The 20,652-nt window shown below is 44.9% G+C and overlaps 1 protein-coding gene across 3 annotated transcripts in view; it reads left to right on the top strand.

Annotated features, from left to right (window-relative positions):
- Positions 1-2,137: 2,137 nt before the first annotated feature.
- The window catches only part of LOC105482043 (dedicator of cytokinesis 5), a 232,257-nt gene continuing 213,742 nt past the window's right edge, over positions 2,138-20,652 (top strand). For all 3 annotated transcript variants that reach the window (XM_071068478.1, XM_071068477.1, XM_071068476.1), the window contains exon 1: positions 2,138-2,391. In XM_071068478.1, coding sequence (XP_070924579.1) covers positions 2,349-2,391 — 43 coding nt within the window. In that variant the 5' untranslated portion in view covers positions 2,138-2,348. The remainder of the gene's footprint in view (positions 2,392-20,652) is intronic.

Here is a 20,652-nt window from a genome sequence, read left to right as displayed (position 1 = left end):
CTTCGCTTCCTTCAGGTCTACACCTCAACCTCAGCTTAGCAGAGCTGCATTGCCAGAGCACTCCATACAAACAGCATCACCCTACATGCCCTATCCTCCTTGCTTTGGAATTGTCTCCAATGTTTACCCTCATTTGGTGTACATTTCTTTATTGTCTTACTCTCCCTGTCTAGACTAGAAGCTCTGTGAAGGGACACATTTTACCGTATTCACCGCTGCACCCTCATTCTTAGAGAGATGCCTGGCATTTAATTACACATTAATGTGTAGGCATTTAATATGTGTGTGAAGAAGGAAGAAGAAATTATCTAACCTGGGAAATTAGAATCATGATATACTAATGGAGGAAGATAAATTATTTTGGGGAAGATGGTGGAACTCTTTCTGGATGTCAAGTCTAAAGTGACAGAGGAATTTCTTAAATTATTGTTAAACATGGTGAATAAATACCTATTGGTTGATGGAGAAAAAAAAAGCCAGCTCTAGTAGTTACCCACCGTGAATAGGACTTAAAAAAAAAAATTCAGACCTGGTTTTGCAAAAAACCACCAAAGTTAAAATGCACCAATTCTCCAATGAAACTTTACTATCTTGTTATCTCGTTTGCCTATCTATCTTTACTGTCTTTTTTCTTCTTCTTCTTCTTTTCTTTCTTTCTTTTTTTTTTAGACGGAGTTTTGCCCTGTTGCCCAGGCTGGAGTGCAGTGGCCCGATCTTGGCTCACTTGTAGTCTCTGCCTCCCGGGTTCCAGCGATTCTCCTGCCTCAGCCTCCTGGGTAGCTGGGATTACAGGAGCACACCACCACGTCCGGCTAACTTTTGTATTTTAGTAGAGAAGGGGTTTCACCATGTTGGCCAGGCTGGTCTGGAACTCCTGACTTCAGGTGATCCGCTCGCCTCGGCCTCCCAAAGTGCTGAGATTACAGGCGTGAGCCACCGCGCCTGGTCAACTACCTGTCTTTACTACATGTTAATCTTCCTTTCTTTTACGTTCCTAAAAAGCCTGAAAACCTTCACAGACTGCAAAGAGGATATGATTTCTCTCTAGAGGCGTCTTCTTCGACGGTGAACGTAATTAAGCTGGTCATTTACTCCGCTTGCAATGTTACTTCTCAGTACAAGGTAGCGAGAAACCCCTGGATCTTCATTCTCCAGGTCTCTCCAGGAAGAAATGAATTTCAAGAGGGAGCTCCAGAGAGGGCGCCACCTGGAGCCCAAGGCGGTTCAAATGCGCAGCCCCTTTGGGATCTTCGTCAAGAAAATGCAGTCGTTGACGGAGAAAAGACGGGGATGCGCCTTGTCCCCTTTCCGCGGGGATGCTCTCTGGGCTGCTGGCTGGTTGAGAAACGGAGGTCTGGGGGTGGACTTTTCCCCTGTGCATGAGGGTCTAAGTTTCTTCAGCTTAGGGTTGGGGGGTCCCCGGAGTTTGGGGATACAGGACTTTCAAATTAGGGCTTTCTAAACAATTTCCCTGCAGAGGATCCCCTAGCAAACGATCTGATACTTCTGAGGAGCCCGCCTCCCTTGCACCAGCTCTCTGGTGATAGAAGTTCTGCTTTCCAGGCTCTAATTGGTGGCCCCAGGAGATCCAGTATGTCCCGGGTACGGCTTCCCGCGCTTGCGGCGAGGGTTCAAGCTCCAGGGGGTAAAGGCAGAAGTCAACTGCTCATTCATTCAACAAATATTTATTGCGCGCCCGCTTAGTGCCAGGCACCGGAGGCGCCCCGGGGCAAGAAACCGCTCTTGCTGATCCCTTTCCGCTCCCCAAGCGTCCGGCGCGCGCCGTGGGAGCGCAGCCCGCATCCCTCGCCCACCGGCCGCCCGGCCTGGGTGTGCCCGGCGCCTCCAGCGCAATCCTCGGTCGGGAGCCCGACCGCAGGGACCCGGCCTCCGGGGTATCAGCCGGGTGGGGAGGGCAGGGGAAAGGCAAAGCGCCGCCAGCGCCAAAGTCCCGCCGGCCCGGGAAGCCGCTCCCGGGAAGCGCGCGAGGCGGAGCCGCAGTCGGTCCCCGCCCGGCAGAGCGCAGAAAGCGGCGCGGGCGGGAGAGGCCGGGCGCCCGCGGCTCGGAGGCGGCCCCGGCGGGCGGAGGGCGCGGCCGGCGGGAGGGGCCGGGGCGGCGCCGGGAGGGGCGCGCAAGGCTGCGCTGCAGCCCGGCCCAGCAGGTGACCGCGGGCGGCGCGGGCACCGGCGCGGGCGGCGCGGCGGGGAGGCGGCCAGCGCAGTCCAGCGAAGTTTGGCGGAACATGGCGGAAGCGCCCGGGGCACGCAGGAGCGCGGCGCGGCGGCGGCCGGAGCCGGAGGAGCTGTAGCAGCCTTAGTCGCCGCCGCCGCGGGGCGAGGTCGCCGCCATGGCCCGCTGGATCCCGACCAAGAGGCAGAAGTACGGGGTTGGTGAGTGCGCGCCCCACCTGGTCCCTGCCCGGCCCACGCGGCCAAGTTCGCGGACAGCGGCCCTGCCAGGTTTGCCCAGAGCCCGGCGGAGGACCCCGGCCGGGGGCTCGGCCGGGCTGCGCAGCTCTGGGATTCGGGGGCGGTCGGATCCCTGACCAGGGAGCGCCGATGGGGAAGTCGCCCAGGGTTTGGGGACGCCGAGTGCTTCCAAGTGCAGTTGAGCTTCGGGACAGTAATCCCGCTCTTGCATCCCAAGCTCCGGCACTTCACACCGGAGAAATGTCAATGCGAGGGGGCGCGCCTGTGTGGCTCGCCCCCGTGCGCCCAGCGTGGGTTTCACCCGGGAGTAGGTGGCCCCCGGGGTGGCCACATGGGCTGGTGCTCGTGGTCCCAGTGCTTTCTGGCCCCACTTTCGTAGGTTCTTCTCAGACGCCCCTTAAGTGAGGAGTTGAGGGTGGAGAGCCGCCCTGCCCCCTTTCCTCCAGACCCTGGGATCTTGATGACAGTTGTGAACTGGATGGAAACTAGAGTCGTGGTGTGGAAGTGATGGAAGGGACAGGAAGTTGTGGCACGGGAAGGGGGTGGCTGGCCCCTGGGGCTGTTTGTGCGCACTCATCTCCTAACGGAGCCTGGCTGGAGAGGGTGTAACGCTGCCTTCCGGATCCTGCGTTTTATCCTGGAGACGAGAAGAGGACATTTTTATTAAGGAAACGGTGCCAGACCCCGTGCTGGGCACTTGGCATCACGAACAGCGGTGCTGGAGAGCCCCGGGTTGTGCGCAGGGGGTTGCTGGTGGTGGTGCTTTGATTCCGAAACAATGAATGTGCGGGGGGTTTTGACCCAGGTGGAAAGTCAGGCTCCTTTGGCTTTTTATCAAGGATTGAGGTTATTGAGGGCCTGTGGGAAGACTTCTGCCCTGAGCGGGGTGATTACAGTGGCCGTTAGACCTGGGGTGATTCCCTACAATAAACACAGCTGAGTGTGTTGCGAATTTTATCACTTCCTCTCAGGTCCATTTGGCCTGTTTGTAATTTAATCTTTGACTTTACTCCCTTACTGAAGTCCTGTTTTTCCTCACCTCGCTGGTTAGTGAAGTGCAGTCTCAATTAAGAGCCACTCTACGTGCCTAGGGGTTTTTCAACTCTGTGGCCAGAAGTCAGGGTTTTTTGTTGTTGTTTGTTTTGTTTTTTAACAGTCTCATGATTACTACATTATTCTTAGGTTGCGATCCTTTATATATTTATTATTCTTTGTTTTCCCTCAGTTCAAAAAGTATTCTTTTTTGCTCTTAAGTTGCTTTTAGAATCTTAGTCTCTCCCTTAGCTGCACCTCAGGAAAGGGCTCTTCTTTTTTTTTGGTTGGTTTGTTTTTGAGAAGGACTGACTGACGAGGTGGTCATACTCTATTGCCCAGGCTGGAGTGTAGTGGCGCGATCTCGGCTCACTGCAACCTCCGCCTCTGGGTTCCAGCAATTCTCCTGTCTCAGCCCCCGCCCCCCGCCCCGAGTAGCTGGGATTACAGGCTTGCATCACCACACCTGGCTAATTTTGTATTTTTAGTAGAAACCGGGTTTAGCTCTGTGGGCCAGGCTGATCTCAAACTCCTGACCTCAGGTGATCCGCCTGCCTCGGCCTCCCAAAGTGTTGGGATTACAGGCGTGAGACACCTCACCCGGCCCCTAGATGAAAGCATATTTAACAATGCCTAATAACTATGGCAATGTTATCAAATCTAATTTTAACAGGATTAAAAGCCCTTTTCAAAACTGTTGAGTTGAGGGTAAAGTAAACATGTTTCACAAATGTGGTTTTTATTGCCATAGTCCTAGGAGCAAGTATAATATGTTTTTAATTTTTCGTTTGCATGTTCTGGAGTCAGTTTACTGTGTCACTTACAGGTCAAGAAAAATATTTGGGCCAGGTGCGGTGGCTCACATCTATAATCCCAACAATTTGAATGGCAGAGGCAGGAGGATTGCTTGAGCCCAACAGTTCGAAACTAGCATAGCAACATAGCAAACGGGTCTTTACAATAAATACGAAAAAAATGTAGCCGGGCATGGTTGCCTGAGTCTGTGGTTCTAGCTACTGAGGAGGCTGAGGTGGGAGGATTGCTTGAGCCTGGGAGGTTGAGGGTGCAGTAAGCCCCCATCACAGCACTGCACTCCAGCCTGGGTGATACTGTGAGACCTGATCTAAAAACAGCAAAAACAAAACAAAACAAAAAGAACTATGTGTGTGTGTGTGTATATATATACATATGTATATGGAAATATGTGTGGAAATTGTGTGTGTGTGTGTGTAAAATATTTGGATTGCATTTCCAGGGCCTAGGTGTTAGGAAAATTGCTCCAGGATGTAATTCTGAACACTTATTTCACCAGGCATAGATTCTGGTTGGTCTGGGTTTGGCAAAAGGACCCACAGTTAGGATAAATTAACTGAAGAGAGTAGTGTCCATTGCTTATTCCTAAAACTCATCATTGTTTTTTGTCACCTTCTTGCTTACATTTCTGTCACTTCTCTGCTTGGAAGCCTCTCATGGTCAACAGGATAAAGTCTGAGCCTGACTTCCAAGGTTCCTACAATCTGGTTCAGCCTATCTTCAGCATTATCTCTCAAGGCTTCTTTCACTAGCTCTCCAATGCAGACCAACTGCCCTTCCCACTGTTGTGCAATATACCCTGCAGAGTCCCTCCTTTGGGACTTTGCTCCCATTGTGCTTGTCCCTGCCAGGAGTGCCCTCCCAACTCTGCCTCAGACAGCTCACCTTTCCTTGAGGGCTCAAATCCATTCCTACTCTCTCCTTCAAATTTTCTATTTGTCAGACTGTCCCAAACCTTCATGCTTCTTCTTTACAGTTCCTGGACTGTGCCATCCTTGGGTTTGGTGAATCAGACCATTATGGTTTTGTATACCTAGCACTCAACGGGTGTACCAGGTATTGGTACCTTCAGTCTGCTTGTCCTTGATGTTGGGGTGCTGTTCTAAAGCACAGTAACCTAGCTTCTCTGGTGATTGAATGTGGTTTTTTTCTCTTCTTTTTCTTCCCATTAGGCATAACATCTCATTCACCCCAATATGAGTTTAATTTTGTTTGGTTAGATGGAGGAAGGGAGAGCCTCCACTCTGTCTTTATCTCTGCAAGTAAGAGAATGAGATACTCTGCTGAGAAAACAAGGAAGCATGGAGCAGACAGACTTGCTTAAATATAGTTGGGAAAACTGGCTTTTTGGACTTTTCTAAGTGTCTACTGGACAGATTTGGTTTCTGGGTGAAGAAACCGTAGAATAGTCATGTTGAAGCATTTGGATGACTATTCCGTGCTAGCTATGACTTTGCCTGTTGTGCTGTAAGAGAAGTGTGCCTCTGCAGAGCTTCTCTGTGTGAGGATAGAGCTTTGGGCTCAGTTTGAATTGTGCCTGCTGAAGCTGGCAGTCGCTACTGTCATATTTTATCTTGGTGCCACTCTTGGCTGTTCCCGACGTATCCTAGACGTTTCTACAGGGACTGAAATGCAGCCTGTCTCGGCTTTCTTAGTTCTTAAACAGCAGTGTTGGCTCAGGCTTTTAGCATTAAGTGGGTCTCAATGGTTTGTGTGTGTTATCAAGTGAGGTGACTGATCCATTTGATTCTTTAAACTGATGGTGCTCTAGTACCCCTGTGTGAAGTGCTCGGTGGCTAAGTGTTCTTCCCTGGAGATGTGGAAAATGTGCTTTTTTCTCATCTTTTTTCTTTCTTTGTTTCTGTTTTCTCTCTCTCTGTTTTTTTTTTCTGTCTGAGCATATGAAGATATAAAACACTTTTAAGCAAACATTAGTGATAAATATCCAGAATAGTCTGATTATAAAAACATTTATTTTCAAGTTTGCTTCCACACAAGCTGTTTATGTAAAGAACAGCCCCCGATTAGATTGACTATGGATTCTTTGCAAAGCTTTTGTTTTTCTTTTCTTTTCTTTTTTTTTTTTGAGACAGGGCCTCACTCCACAGCCCAGACTAGAGTACAGCATGATCATGGCTCACTGCAGCCTCCCACCTCAGCCTTCCAAGTTGCTGGAACTGCAGGTGTGCACCACCATGCCTGGCTTAAGTTTTTTGATTTTTTAAGTTTTAAAAAAATTATTTTAAAGATGGGGTCTCTCTCTATTGTCCAGGCTGGTCTGGAACTCCTGGCCTCATGTGATCCTCCAGCCTTTAGCCTCCCAAGTTGCTGGGATTGCAGGAGTGAGCCATGAGCCTGGCTGATTTTTTTTCTTTTCTTCTGAGACGGGGTCTCGCTCTGTCACCCAGGCTGGAGTGCAGTGGCTCAATCTTGGCTCACTGCAGCCTCCACCTCCTGGGTTCAAGCAATTCTCCTGCCTCAGCCTCCTGAGTAGCTGGGATTACAGGCGCCCACCACCATGCCCGGCTAATTTTTATATTTTTAGTAGAGACGGAGTTTCACCATGTTGGCCAGGCTGGTCTGGAACTCCTGACCTCATGTGATCCGCCCACCTTGGCCTCCCATAGTGCTGGGATTACGGGTGTGAGCCACCATGCCTGGCCCAGAATCGTGCTTTTTGCTAATGTCCTCAGGTATGTGGTTTCCCACCTGATTCTTCTCCACTATGGATATCATATTCCATAGACTATAGCTGGGGTGGCAGAACTGGGAGCGACCTCAGGGAGTAAGCATCCTTTCCTTTAAAAGAGAGGAACTTGGTGCCTGAAGAGATTAAGTGAATTGCTTAACACCAAGGATTCTTGCCTTTTTGGTCACATGAATCCTTGGCAATCTGGTTAAGCCAGCAGACCCCTTTCTTAGAATGTTTTAAACTGCGTAAGGTACGATACAAAGTTCCAAGTCACTGCAGAAATAAAAATTAAGTAAAATACAAAGGATTGAAAATGAAAACAGCTGTATTGAAATACAGCTATGGAGATGTTTTTCAAAGTTCGTGATATTGCAATATGTGTACTTCTTTATTAATGCATGAAGTACCAAGATCTAGTGACAGGTGTAATAACTACCATAATTTTGAATTAGTTATGAGCACATATGATTTTTCAAGATATCTGCAGTAACCATAATATGATATAAAAATCCCTGTGATTTTTATTGGTGACAGTATCACAGGCGCTACTAGTGCAATCATGGTTTGTTGGTTACAGTCGTAAAGTAAGTGCTGAATGTCAGAAAATAGAGATGTAACTTTTTTTCTTATTCAAGTCTGTGTATCCTCTGGATTTGACAGATTAAGTATCCTTGGCTGAGGATCACATAGCTAATTAGTTACAGTACCATCTGAGCAACACAGTGATACTTGCTGACCACCTCTTTACACATAACGCTGTGCTGGATATTATGTAATTATAATGACCTGAAGAAGGCCTGGCCTTAACTTGGTCATGATTTAACAACATTGAGGCTAGGAACAAAAGGAAAAGAGAATTAGTATTCACTGAGAACTTCCCTTGTGAGGTACCATTCTGAACCCTTTATTTTAGTATGTTCCAGGGACATGTGGAGTCTTGGAGACACTTTCGGAATGTGTGTGTGTGTGTGTGTGTGTGTGTGTGTGTGTGTGTGGGGAGTGGTCCATGAAATTAAAACTTTCTTTTTGCCATAATACTAAGACATTATCGGCCTGTTTACATTCTCATTCTCTTGTTAGTGTCTTGTGGAGTTTTCCAGAGGCTTTGCAAAGTGCGATATGGCCACCGATGGAATGCAGAGGCAGCTATGAAGACCCAGCTGCCTATAGTGAAGTCAGACATTAAAGAGACTTCCAAATATGCAAAACAAAGCCACACTTCTAAGTGTTTTTGTTTGAGAAAATAGTTCTGTTCATTGAAAATATGTATTTTTATAAACATGTATTGGATTTATCATAGTTATTTTAAATTAAGTACCAAATACTTTTTTAATGTTTCAGTTTGAACTTCTGATATGGTAAGTCGTGATAGATGTCACCCACATAGACAGAAGCTCTTTGGGGGTTCTCAGTAACTTTAAGCAAGTAAAGGGTTCTGAGACAAACATTTGAGCTGCTTTACCTGATATTTCATTAAATCATGGTGGCAGTGATATGAGATGCTGTTGTCTCCTGTTTCTGAATAAAGGAAACAAGGTTTGCAGAAGATGAGTTTCTCATCCATGGCCATGTAATCTCACTCCAAAAACAAAATCTTTATCCCATGTTGTATTTCCCAAGTTCCACTTGTTCATCGTCATCTTGGTTTTGTCATGTCCAGGTACCACTGTGTAGCAGCTTCAGGGCTATTGCCATACCCATTTCCATCTGTATTTTTTCTTTGTTTTAGGAGACAGGGTCTTGCTCTGTTACCCAGGCTGGAGTGCAGTGGTGCAATCTCAGCTCACCGCTGCCTGGACCTCCTGAGCTCAAGTGATCCTCCCACGTCAGCCTCTGGAGTAGCTGGAACTGCAGACACACACTACCATACCTGGCTAATTTTTGTTGTTGTTGTTTTTGTAGACATGGGGTCTCACTATGTTGCCCAGGCTGGTCTTGGACTCCTGGGCTGAAGCAATCCTCCCACCTTGGCCTCCCAAAGTGTTGGGATTACAGGCGTCAGCCACCACGCTCAACCTATACTATTTGCTATGTTATATTTTCTTCATATTGTCTGCTTGTTTTCTTTTTTTAATTTTAGCAGTTACTGAAAAAGAAAGCCTTACACTTCTACCACTACTTGCTGTAGGAAAGAAACAATTGTAAAAGTGAAAGCAACAAAAATAAGAGCGGTGTATTAGATTCTGGTTAGATACTGCTGCTGTCAAGCCTAGAGCCTCAGACCTGCTTTTTCTTCATTAAAAAAGGAGGAAGCTGATGCCCAGTGGAATCTTTCTCTTCATGGTAATTTTTCATGGTAATTATGTTCTGTTTAGTCACAGTGAACACTGAGTTAGTGAATACTGACCCGTTGCTCCTCGGGGAGAGGCAGGGTTCCTGTGAGCCTCTGGTCACAAACTTTTCATCAGCCGATCAACACATAACCTTATTTTATGTGTGTTCATGTTTAAAGGTATCTTATTTAACATATATAGTTGGTTCACTAACATTGAGCTCATGGCAAAAAGCACTGTAACTCATGCCTGAATGAAGAAACTTACCTAACGTGTATTTTTTTTTAAGGCACATTACAGCTTTTTTTGCATTTAGGAACTTAGCACTGTAGCACTATGCTTGGGATCATTTTAAATAGCAAAATCACCAGCAAAAAGCACAAACATGAGGCCAATGTGGTGGTTCACACCTGTAATCCCAGCATTTTGGGAGGCTGAAACGAGAGGCTCCCGTAAACCCAGGAGTTTGAGACCAGCCTGGGCAACATTGTGCAACCCCGTCTCTACAAAAAAATACAAAACATAGCTGGGCATGGTGGCATGTGGTTGTGGGCCCAGCTAGTTGGGAGACTGAGGTGGGAGGATCATCTGAGCCTGGGGAGGTCAAGGCTGCAGTTTGCTGTGATTGTGCCACTGCAGTCCAGCCTGAGTGAGCGAGTGAGACCCTGCTCAAAACAAACAAACAAACAAACAACAACAACAAAAAACACAAAAATAAGTAAAATACGGCAGTAAATAGACCACAAAAAAGACACTTCTTTACAATATGCGAGCTGAAACAAGAATGCAGAGCGTCACCTTGCTCACTCTCAGCTAGGAACTTGTGTAGGAGTATTGGTTTTAAGGTTTCATATGCATTTTAGTGAGTAGGTGAATTCACAAATATGGAGCCTGTCAACAATGAGGATCTACTGTAGTTCCGCAAAACGATAATTGAAGCTGGGCGCGGTGGCTCATGCCTGTAATCCCAGCACTTTGGGAGGCTGAGGCGGGTGGATCACCTGAGGTCAGGAGTTCGAGACCAGCCTGGCCAACACGGCAAAACCCCATCTCTACTAAAAATGCAAAAAAATTAGCCAGGTGTGGTGGTGCACACCTGTCATTGCAGCTACCAGGGAGGCTGAGGTAGGAGAATCGCTTGAGTGCAGGAGGCAGAGGATGCAGTGAGCCAAGATCACACCCCTACACTCCAGCCTGGGTAACAGAGCAATTTCATCTCAAAAAAGTGAAAGATCATTGAAAATGGAATCACTTCCATTCCCTATGGGTGTTTTTGTTCACAGATTGGATGCAGTTGATTTTACTTCTGGAAACATTTTCTTCTCTAGACTTTCTCTAGACTTTTGATCCCATTTCTCCATGGTTTTCCTCCTATATACCCACCATCCCTCCTCCCTGCCTTCCTTCCGCTTTGCCAGAACTTTAAGTCTTGCCATAGCCTGGCTGGCTTTTCTGTCTCCTTTATCTACCTGCTACCAAGTGATCTCATCCGCCGCCCTGGCTCACTCCCATTCATTTGCTGCAGCCTTCCACACTGATAGCCCCAGACCCCTTCCCTGTGCTTTGGAATCACATCCAGCTGTTCACTGGGCATCTCCCAGTGGCTTTAACAGGCAGTCCCTGCTTCCAGGACGGAAGTTTGGATCCTCTCTAACCTCAGAACTGCACTTTCCCCAGTTCTTTGCTATCTGTCCAGTGGCCCAGGCAGAACACTAAGTCACCCCACATTCCATCTGTCATCAAGTTCAGCCCTTCCTCCAAAATACGTGCTCAGATTATCGCTCCTGATGTTTCCATTTCAATGCAAGCCTGCATGAGCTTCTGCAGGGCTACTGCAATGGTATTTATTTATTTTTTTTCTTTTGGAGACAGAGTCTCGCTCTGTCACCCAGACTGGAGTGTAGTGGCACATTCTCGGCTCACTGCAACCTCCACCTCCTGGGTTCAAGTGATTCTCCTGCCTCAGCCTCCCGAGTAGCGGGGACTACAGGTGTGCATCACCACACCTGGCTAATTTTTGTATTTTTAGTAGACACGGCATTTCACCATGTTGACCAATCTGATCTTGAACTCTTGACCTGAAGTGATCCACCTGCCTTGGTCTCCCAAAGTACTGGGATTACATGCATGAGTCACCACGCCCAGCTGCAGTGGTCTTCTAACTGGACTCCTTACCTTTTTTTTTTTTTTTTTTTTTTTAAGATGGGCGTCTTGCTTTGTCGCCCAGGCTGGTCTTGAACTCCTGGTCTCAAGTGATTCTCCCACCTTAGCCTCACAAGTGCTGGAATTACAGGCATGAACCACCAAGCCCAGCCAAGAGGAACTTTTTAAAGGCAAGAACTTGATGTTGCCACCTCCCTGCTTCCACTTTCCCATTGCAGTTGGGATGACACTGAAGTTCCTGGTCATGCCCTCCAGGCCCTGTGGGATCAGACCTGCTGCCTACCTCTTTCCCTTCTGCATTCCAGCCACACCAGCTTTATTTCTGGTTTTTGAACTTGCCAAGCTCAGTTTGACTCAGGACCTTGGCACTTGCTCCTCCCTCTTGTGGAATGTGTTTCCCTAGATCTTTAGATGTCCGGTTCTCTGGTCGTATTCAGATCTTTCTTCAAATAATCCCTGCTTAGAGAGAGCCTTCTCTGAGAAGAACCCTAGCTGCATGATCCCGCCTCCTTGCCGACACCTCAGAATGTCTAGCCCTTTTCCTTTATTTACTTGTTAGTGTTTACTGTCTGTCTCCCATACTAGAATGTAAAGTTATGAGGACACGAACTCTTTTTCATCGGTATGCCCCAGCCCTTGGAATAGCACCTGGCTCATAATAAGTCCTCAGTAAATATATGCTATGTGAATAAAGGAATGCTGACCCCATCATCTATTTAAATTCATCTTGCTTACCAGCAGCAGGATTTTGCCTACACTTTGGAAAATACCACCCTATGTGTGTTGCCCATGAGAGAAGATTCGAAGGCATGAGAAAGGGATGTTCACGTAATAGAGAAAATAGATTTAATAGACTGCATAAGCAGAGATTATGTGAATCCTGTGGGGTGGGCGAGGACCTAGAATCATAAATGCTGCATTATTAGATGGAAGTGATGGGATTTGCTTTTTTATTTTTTGGTTATTATTTACGGAGGCTTTATGGAGGAAGGGGCATTGCAGACTTGGCTACCAGGAAAGAAAATGCTTGACCATGTGGTGCACAGGGTTTAGGAGGTTCTGAGTCATTGGGTTGGTGCTGTGTTGAGCACGTAAATTGGAAAGGAAAGAAGGTGTGATCTCATGGAAGAAACAAGACATTGAGATTTATCTGTTATTTCCCATTTCCAATACAAGGAGTTGAGATTCCTTATAAAAAGAGCATATGTACTGTACACTCAGTAATTAAAGAAAAGGTCTGAGAAATCACAAGTAATTTGGAGAAGAAGAAAAAGTAATTTAGAATACTGTTTGAAGCCATGGTTACTCAAACATTAGTCTGTCTGTCATATAGCCATCATGTTAGCTGAAAATATAAATTAATTTGTGTTTTTCTCTTCATCTAAATTTCAAGAGACACATCAGTGGAGCTTGAATGTAAGGAATCAAATCTCATTGTACTTAATTTTACCATAAATCAAAGTTTTCTAACTTCTAGCCTATTTCCAGCTGTATTCAATGCAATGACATTATAATTATAATGCAATGCATATAAAAGATTTTGGTACTTTCAAAAGAATTTTTAAAAAAGGAACAATCTAGTTCTTTGGAATGAGTTGGAGTGGAATTGAACCACATAGTTTGTTCTTCACTAAATATTTTGGCTGGGCACAGTGGCTCATACCTGTAATCCCAGCACTTTAGGAGACTGAGGCTGGAGGATTGCTTGAGCCCAGGAGTTTGAGACCAGCCTGGGCTACATAGTGAGACCCTGTCTATTATTTAAAAAAAAAAAAAAATTAGTAGAAGGAAAAATCGTTTTCCCCTTCCTCAAACAGGTAAAAACACCCAGAATATGCCTACTCTCCGAGGACATTAAAGGACATAATAAGCCCTTTGGGAGTCCTTTGACTGATTTATAGCTACACCAGCATACCTCAGGAATAATGGATTTTTTATTGTCAAGCTTTATAAAAGTGTTTTTTGAGAAATTATTTTGAGGCAGAGATGCGGATGAGCATGTTGATTGTATTTTTCCAAGTAATGTTTGGGCCATGTCCTCTCAGAGCCTGGGCTCACTCAAACGATTGTGTGAATGCTGGCAGCCACTTCCCAAGCAAGAGACAGAAGTGGGCTTTGTCTTTCACAAAGCTCTGTGCCATTGCAAAGCCACTGTTGTTCGAACGGGTTCATGGTCATTATCCACCTTTTCCCAAATGTGCCATTTGCTCTCATATTTCCATAGCTGATTAAACCCTGTCACTGTCCACATCAGATGATAGTTGGACCCCAAAGATGCCCTCTCTCTAATGATCATGAATGTCTTTGTCTTTTATTATTATTGTTATTATTGTTTTGAGAGGGAGTCTCGCTCTGTTGCCAGGGTGGAGTACAATGGGATGATTTCGGCTCACTGCAACCTCCACCTCCTGAGTTCAAGAGATTCTCCTGCCTCAGCCTCCCACGTAGCTGGGACTACATGCATGTGCAACCATGCCCAGCTAATCTTTTTTTTTTTCTTTTCCCTGAGACAGAGTCTCGATCTGTTGCCCAGGCTGGAGTGCAGTGGCGTAATCTTGGCTCACTGCAAGCTTGACCTCTCGGGTTCACTCCATTCTCCCGCCTCAGCCTCCTGAGTAGCTGGGACTACAGGCGCCTGCCACCACACCCAGCTAATTTTTTGTGTTTTCAGTAGAGATGGGGTTTCACTGTGTTAGCCAGGATGGTCTCGATCTCCTGACCTCGTGATCTGCCCACCTCAGCCTCCCAAAGTGCTGGGATTACAGGCGTGAGCCACCGCGCCGTGTCTTTGTCTTTTAAAGCTGCTTGAGGGAAGGAAAATGCAGTGGAGACTGATTCCCTCTTGAAAATAACTCTGCTGACTCAGCCGAGGTGCATTAAAATGCACCCTCCTGATGGGTTTGTTACCTGTGTACCTGCAACAAGTTGCATCGTATTTGGTTTGTACTTTCTGTGAGCCTGGAACAATGTGGCTCTCATGACCCAGTCTTCCCTGCCAGAGACCAGGTATAAGACTAAGTCACGGCCAGACATGGTGGTTCACACCTGTGATCCCAGCACTTTGGGAAGTTGAGGTGGGTGGATCACCTGAGATCAGGAGTTCGAGACCAGCCTGGCCAACATGGTGAAACCCCCATCTTGACTAAAAATACAAAAATTAGCTGGGCATGGTGGTGTGTGTCCGTAATCTCAGCTACGCAGGAGGCTGAGGCACAAAAATCACTTGAACCTGGGAGGCAGAGGTTGCAGTGAGCTGAGATTGTGCCACTGCATTCCAGCCTGGACAACAGAGCGAGACTCCATCTCAAAAAGAAACAAACAAACAAAAAACTAAGTCATAGGTAAGACTCAGTTGTCAAAATCTAACAGTTTTGCCCTCTTGTATGTAGAATCAGAAGATACTAAGAGCCAGAGTTTGTAAGTATTACCTCTTGGTTAACACCCTTGTTTTATCAGAAGAAAAAAAGCCCCAGAGACATCAGATGACTTATCTGAAAGTCACACCGCTAGTAGCAAATTTTTGTTTCAACTTGCTGTCTTCTAGCTGCTCTCTTTCTCTTTATTTACAGCTCTGGAGAGAGGTTTGTTAATCAGATCTCCTTAAAGGTTCAAAGAGTAAATTCTCCCCTCTCCATCTGAAGGGGAAGATGCCTGTGTCTCCTGGGTTTTTTCCAGGTGGAGGTTTTGTTATAAGTAAGGTTCAGCTGTTAAATACCTTCCCCTTTTTAAGAGTTCTGGGAAGGAAGTATGTTTGGGGAGGTTTGAGCCTGCAAAGTGGAAGTGACACTGTGGGTTCCACGGTTTGGCCACTGACTTCTCACTAAGGTTTCAGTCCTTAGCACTGTGGTATTGACGTGATATCAGTTGCAAAATTAATAAGTAATGTGGCTTTGTCACTATATCACAGGCATATTTGAGAATGAACATCACTGTGTTTTGTAAAGTTTAAGGAGTGAAGAAAGGGTCGTGTATTGCTAATAAAGGATTATTATATTAGTAACCTGGATGTGAGAGAACATTTCTACTTTTTCAGACCTGTATTTCAAATAAAATGTGATGCCATCTTCTGAAGACTTAGGAAAAGTTTGAGTAAGTACCTTCTCCCTCAGCTTCCATTTCTGCTGTATTCTCTTTTTTTTTTTTTTTTTTTTTTTGAGACGGAGTCTTGCTTTGTTGTCCAGGCTGGAGTGCAGTGACGCCATCTCAGCTCACTGCAACCTCCACCTCCTGTGTTCAAGCAATTCTCCTGCCTCAGCCTCCGGAGTAGATGGGATTATAAGCATTTGCCACCACACCTGGCTAATTTTTGTGTTTTAGTAGAGACGGGGTTTCACCATGTTGGCCAAGCTGGTCTTGAGTTCCTGACCTCAGGTGATCCTCCTGCCTTGGCTTCCCAAAGTGTTGGGATTACAGGCATGAGCCACCATGCCCACCAACTTCTGCTCTATTCTCTTTGCTGGGAGTGGACAGCTTTACCCTAGAGGAGGAGATGCAGCCTCTTCTCATGCAGAGACAACCACTGTCGTTCTCCATCAGGAGCAAACTCCTGAAATGGGGCAATATCTATCCATGTGGGACCAGAGGTGCTGGTGCTGGTGCTGAGCTTTGAGCTTCCTTCAGAACAGAAGTAAACAGCAAGTTGCCCTTGTTCTTTACCATAAGCAGAGAAGGCCTGTCTATCCATTTGTGACTGCATGACTTGTTTTAGATTGTTAATGTACATTTTGCAGAATACTGAGGCACATTTTTGTGAACTGATATGGTTATATATACTTTCAATCAGTGGATACCAGAAGCATTGTTAAACATTTGATGTCTTTTATAAAATGACATTCTTTTGGAAAAGAATCCTAAGGACCAAAAATGTTGGGAACTTTGGTGTAACTGAAATGGCAATGTGCTGTAGCTTATAATACTTTGGAGTTCATTGTGACTTGAAAATTCCAATTAAAATTGGTATAATCTCTATCATGTATTGATTAAAAATGCACATACCCTTTGACTTAGCAACTCCATTTCTCTGAGTTTATGTTACAAATATACTCCACATGTGGGGAATAATACATGGACAAGGTTATTCATTACAGCATTATTGATACCAAAAACATGGAAACTCTCAAGTGTTGACTGATTGGGGATGGATTTAGTAATTTATAGCACATGCATACAATGGAAAACTATACAGCCATTAAAAAGAATCTGGCGCAGTGACAGACAAAGTTGACAAAGGTGGCAGTGGTATGTAGTGGTTGAAGGATGATCTTTTCAAAAAATGGTACTGAGTCGTTTGTTTATACTGAACAAAATGTATCAGGACCCCTTCCTAATACCATATAAAAAAATTGATTCCAGCTGTATGAAAGATAAAACAGTGAAAACTCTTAGAAGAAAACATAAGAGCACATCTTCATGACCTTAGAATAGACCTTCTATAATTTAATACATTTAGCTTTCTGCCATTCAGTTAGTTACTTATGACCATCTCTTTGTTAATCAACAAAAACCAAATCCAAGATTTTACTTGAATAAAGGGCAAAATAAAACATGCCTGTGCTGGTCTGACCTCTTTATAATCCTAATTTTTAAAACTCGTATAATTACATCTTATTAATTGTAATCTTAATTTGTTGGTTGTTTAAGGATCTAAATGCCTACTTCTTCTTCTTTTTTTTTTTTTTGAGATAGAGTCTTGCTTTGTTGCCTAGTCTGGAGTCCAGTGGCGCAATCTCGGCTCACAGAAGCCCCCGTCTCCCGGGTTCAAATGATTCTCCTGCCTCAGCCTCCTGAGTAGCAGGGATTACAGGTGCATGCCACCATGCCCGGCTGATTTTTGAATTTTTAGTAGAGACAGGGATTCATCATTTTTGTCAGGCTGGTCTGGAACTCCTGACCTCTGGTGATCCGTCCACCTCGGCCTCCCAAGATGCTGGGATTACAGGCGTGAGCCACTGTGCGCGGCCTAAATGGCTATTTCATGGTGAATAAACCATTAGCCTCAGGCTTCGTCTACTCTCTCTGTTTAAAGACAATAAAGTATGATGTAATTGTATTATTTTGATAAGGTAATACTTAGTCCTGTGACATACAAAACACTGGGTGTAGCATTACATAAAACAAAGTATTTCAATAATGAAAGAGAACATTTATATATAATTATTTCTATAGTCTAACAGTTTCACTAATACATGCCTTTAAAAAAATATGTTTGAGTTACCAAAGAAGATTGAGATACAGATGTTGACTTGTTTAGGGCAACAGGTTAAGCTAACATTAGAACGCTGCTTACTACCTTTAGTCCTGCAGGCTGTGGAGCTGGGCAGTCAAGCCATGCTTGAAATCAGAATCGTCAAGGTAGATGCAAGAGCTATCGGCTGCAGAGTGAAGTTTTGGAGAGTAGTTGCTTGTGCCTGGGATTTTTGAAGTCCAAGTCTCCTAACTTTTATTACTCTTTACCTTGTGAAGTCATATAAGGCTCTAAGCCAAGTAAGAAGGAAGGAATAAGATTAGCACACTTCCTGGTCCAGTGGGCAGTACGTGATCGCAATCTGAAAGTTTGCTCAGTCGCAGCCTCCCTGACAGTACCCTTGCCTGGCAATCAGGTGCCTTTGTTTGCAGAGTGGGACTGATTACCAAGTAGTTAATATTGGCTGGCTCAGAGCCTGTCCTCAGAGTTCAGAATAGATTTGAGTATATTTTTGATTTTAGAGCCTTATGGCCAGAAATGGCCTTATCTTGCAAGAATCTTCCTGGAAAAAAAAATGTGTATATACACACACACACACACACACACACACATACATATACATATTTTTTTCTCTTTGAGACAGAGTCTCACTCTGTCATCCAGGCTGTAGCGCAGTGGCGCGATCTTGGCTCACTGCAACCTCCGCCTCCCGGGTTCAAGTGATTCTCCTGCCTCAGCCTCCCCAAGTAGCTGTGACTGCAGGCATGCACCCCCCACCCCCCAGCTAATTTTTGTATATTTAGAAGAGACAGGGTTTCGCCATGTTGGCCAGGCTGGTCTTGAACTCTTGTCCTCAAGCAATCCACCTGCCTCGGCCTCCGAAAGTGTTGGCATTACAGGTGTGAGCTGCTGTGCTCACCCCTGGAAAATATTTGAATTCCAAGGGATCTCTGGGTGATGGGACTGTTGCTTTCTTCTGATCCTGTGCTTTTAGGGTGGTACTCACTCGCTGGCTTAGAACAGCCTGGAATCCTAAGAGGAATGAATGAATGAATTCACACACAACAAACTAATGTGAATGTTTTGAGTCACGCCACCTTGCGTGTGAATCCCCACTCACTACGGCTAACCCACCTCACTGCTCTGAGGAAGCCCATGTTCACTCAGCACCTTCTATGTTCCAGGGGCTTGCTGGGCTGCATGGTGGTGAGGATCACACAGTAGTCCCCCTTATCCTCAGGGGATGCCTGAAACTGGGCATGGTACCTAAGCTTGTATATATGATGTTTCTTCTATACAAATATATCTATGATAAAGCTGAATTTCTAAATTAGGCACAGTAAGAGGTTATCAACAATAATAATAAAAAAGAACAATAAACACAATATGCCAGTATTACCATCCTTGCATTTTGGGGCTATGATTAAGTAAAATAAGGGTGACTTGAACACCAGCACTGCAGTACCATGGCAGTTTATTTTTGAGAATTTTTATTTAATATTTTTGGACCTTGGGTACCTGAAGCCACAGAAGGGGACACTAGGAGACTACTGTGTAAGATAAAGAGGCTATAGAAACACAGAAGCAGTAGGAAGGGATTCATAATGACTGCTTTCCTTTTCTTTGGCTTGATAAGAGTGCCACAAAATACATCTCCAGTGTCATGAATTCATGGACGTGTGACCCAGTAGCTCTTTACCAGCCATTTCTGGTCTTAACATCCAGATTATCATAGAATCTGAGGATAGGAATCCATTGAGGACAGAATCCTGAATGACTGTCTTATGTGCTTGAAAGCCTGACACAAAGAAGGCTGATATCTTCTTGAATTAAAGAGTTGCTTGCATATAGAATATACTGGAGTCATTTTTCAGAAGATCCTTACATGGCTTGGCAGAGGGTGGCATCCAGTTTATCTTTGGCAGAATTAGAATTGCTGCTCAAGAATGTTTTCAAATTGTTTGATAGCTTCAGGGAGGTCTACTGGTAAGCTCACAAATTCAGAAATAGTTTGAGGCTACAGAAGAATTCTTTTCATGTTTGACCTGTGATTAAGCCAAGAGCCTTGGAGGTTTTGAATCTGTCTTATATTTTCTTTCCTGAATGAGAAATGGGTATCTTTGCTCAGTTCCGATTTTGGCAACATGACTTATTTCAAAAACAAATAGCTCACTCTGTGAAGCAAACCCTGTATCACTCTCCTCTGGGGGCCTTTCGATTCTGATATAATGCGGTGGCGTGGGGGATAGATTTTAGACCAGGAAAACAGAGAGCCTGTCATTTGTTGCCCAAAAGACTCAGTTTTAAAGATCAGTTTGGAGTCTGTCAGGGAGGACATATGGACATACTGATTTTTTCTTTTATTTGCTTTTTTCCCCCCTCTCTTTACTTTTGGTTTAATTTCTTTTAGGACTCAAGGTACAAAATTCCATGTCGTGGAGGCATTAGCTAATAGTTGTAAAACCTTAGGAAAAGTACAGCATCTCAGTGGTCCTGCCTTCCTAAAATTGATCCTATCAAGGCATACAGATGGAGGAAATAGAAATATCTAAAATGAAACATGTGTTCCTTCATCTTAGATGTCTTTATCTTCTTGCTTTTATCAACAGCCTTGAGTGACAGGGTTTTATACTTTTGGAAGATTAGAGGGTTTGTTTGTTTTTCTTGCAGAAATAGTTACTTATACCATGTTCATTTGTCTGCTTCAGTTCTGAGAATTCTTTGCCAATTTTTTTAATAGCATGTGTTTGGATGAATTATAGACTTCATAGAAGTAACTTCAGGAGTTGTCGACTTCATAGTCAATACAACGTGATGTGACCTTGTCTGTACTTTAATTAACTTTTTAATAAAAGAAATTTTAAAAAATTTTAGGGGCATTTAGGTTTTTGGGAGATAGTGCATGGAGTGAAACTAATAGAGAAGTATTGATACCAGGATTAGGAAGTTGGGTTTGTATTTCAATCTCTGTTACAGGACCGACCAAGTGGTTTGACTCTCTTTAGCTTAGTTTTTCCATCTGCAAAACAGAGATAATATTTTCTATTACCTTCTAGATTCTCAGA

The sequence above is a fragment of the Macaca nemestrina genome, chromosome 8 (genome assembly GCF_043159975.1).
Source record: "Macaca nemestrina isolate mMacNem1 chromosome 8, mMacNem.hap1, whole genome shotgun sequence".
NCBI lineage: Eukaryota > Metazoa > Chordata > Mammalia > Primates > Cercopithecidae > Macaca > Macaca nemestrina.
Note: the sequence above shows the minus strand (reverse complement) of the source record. Positions and strands in the feature narration are given on the sequence as shown.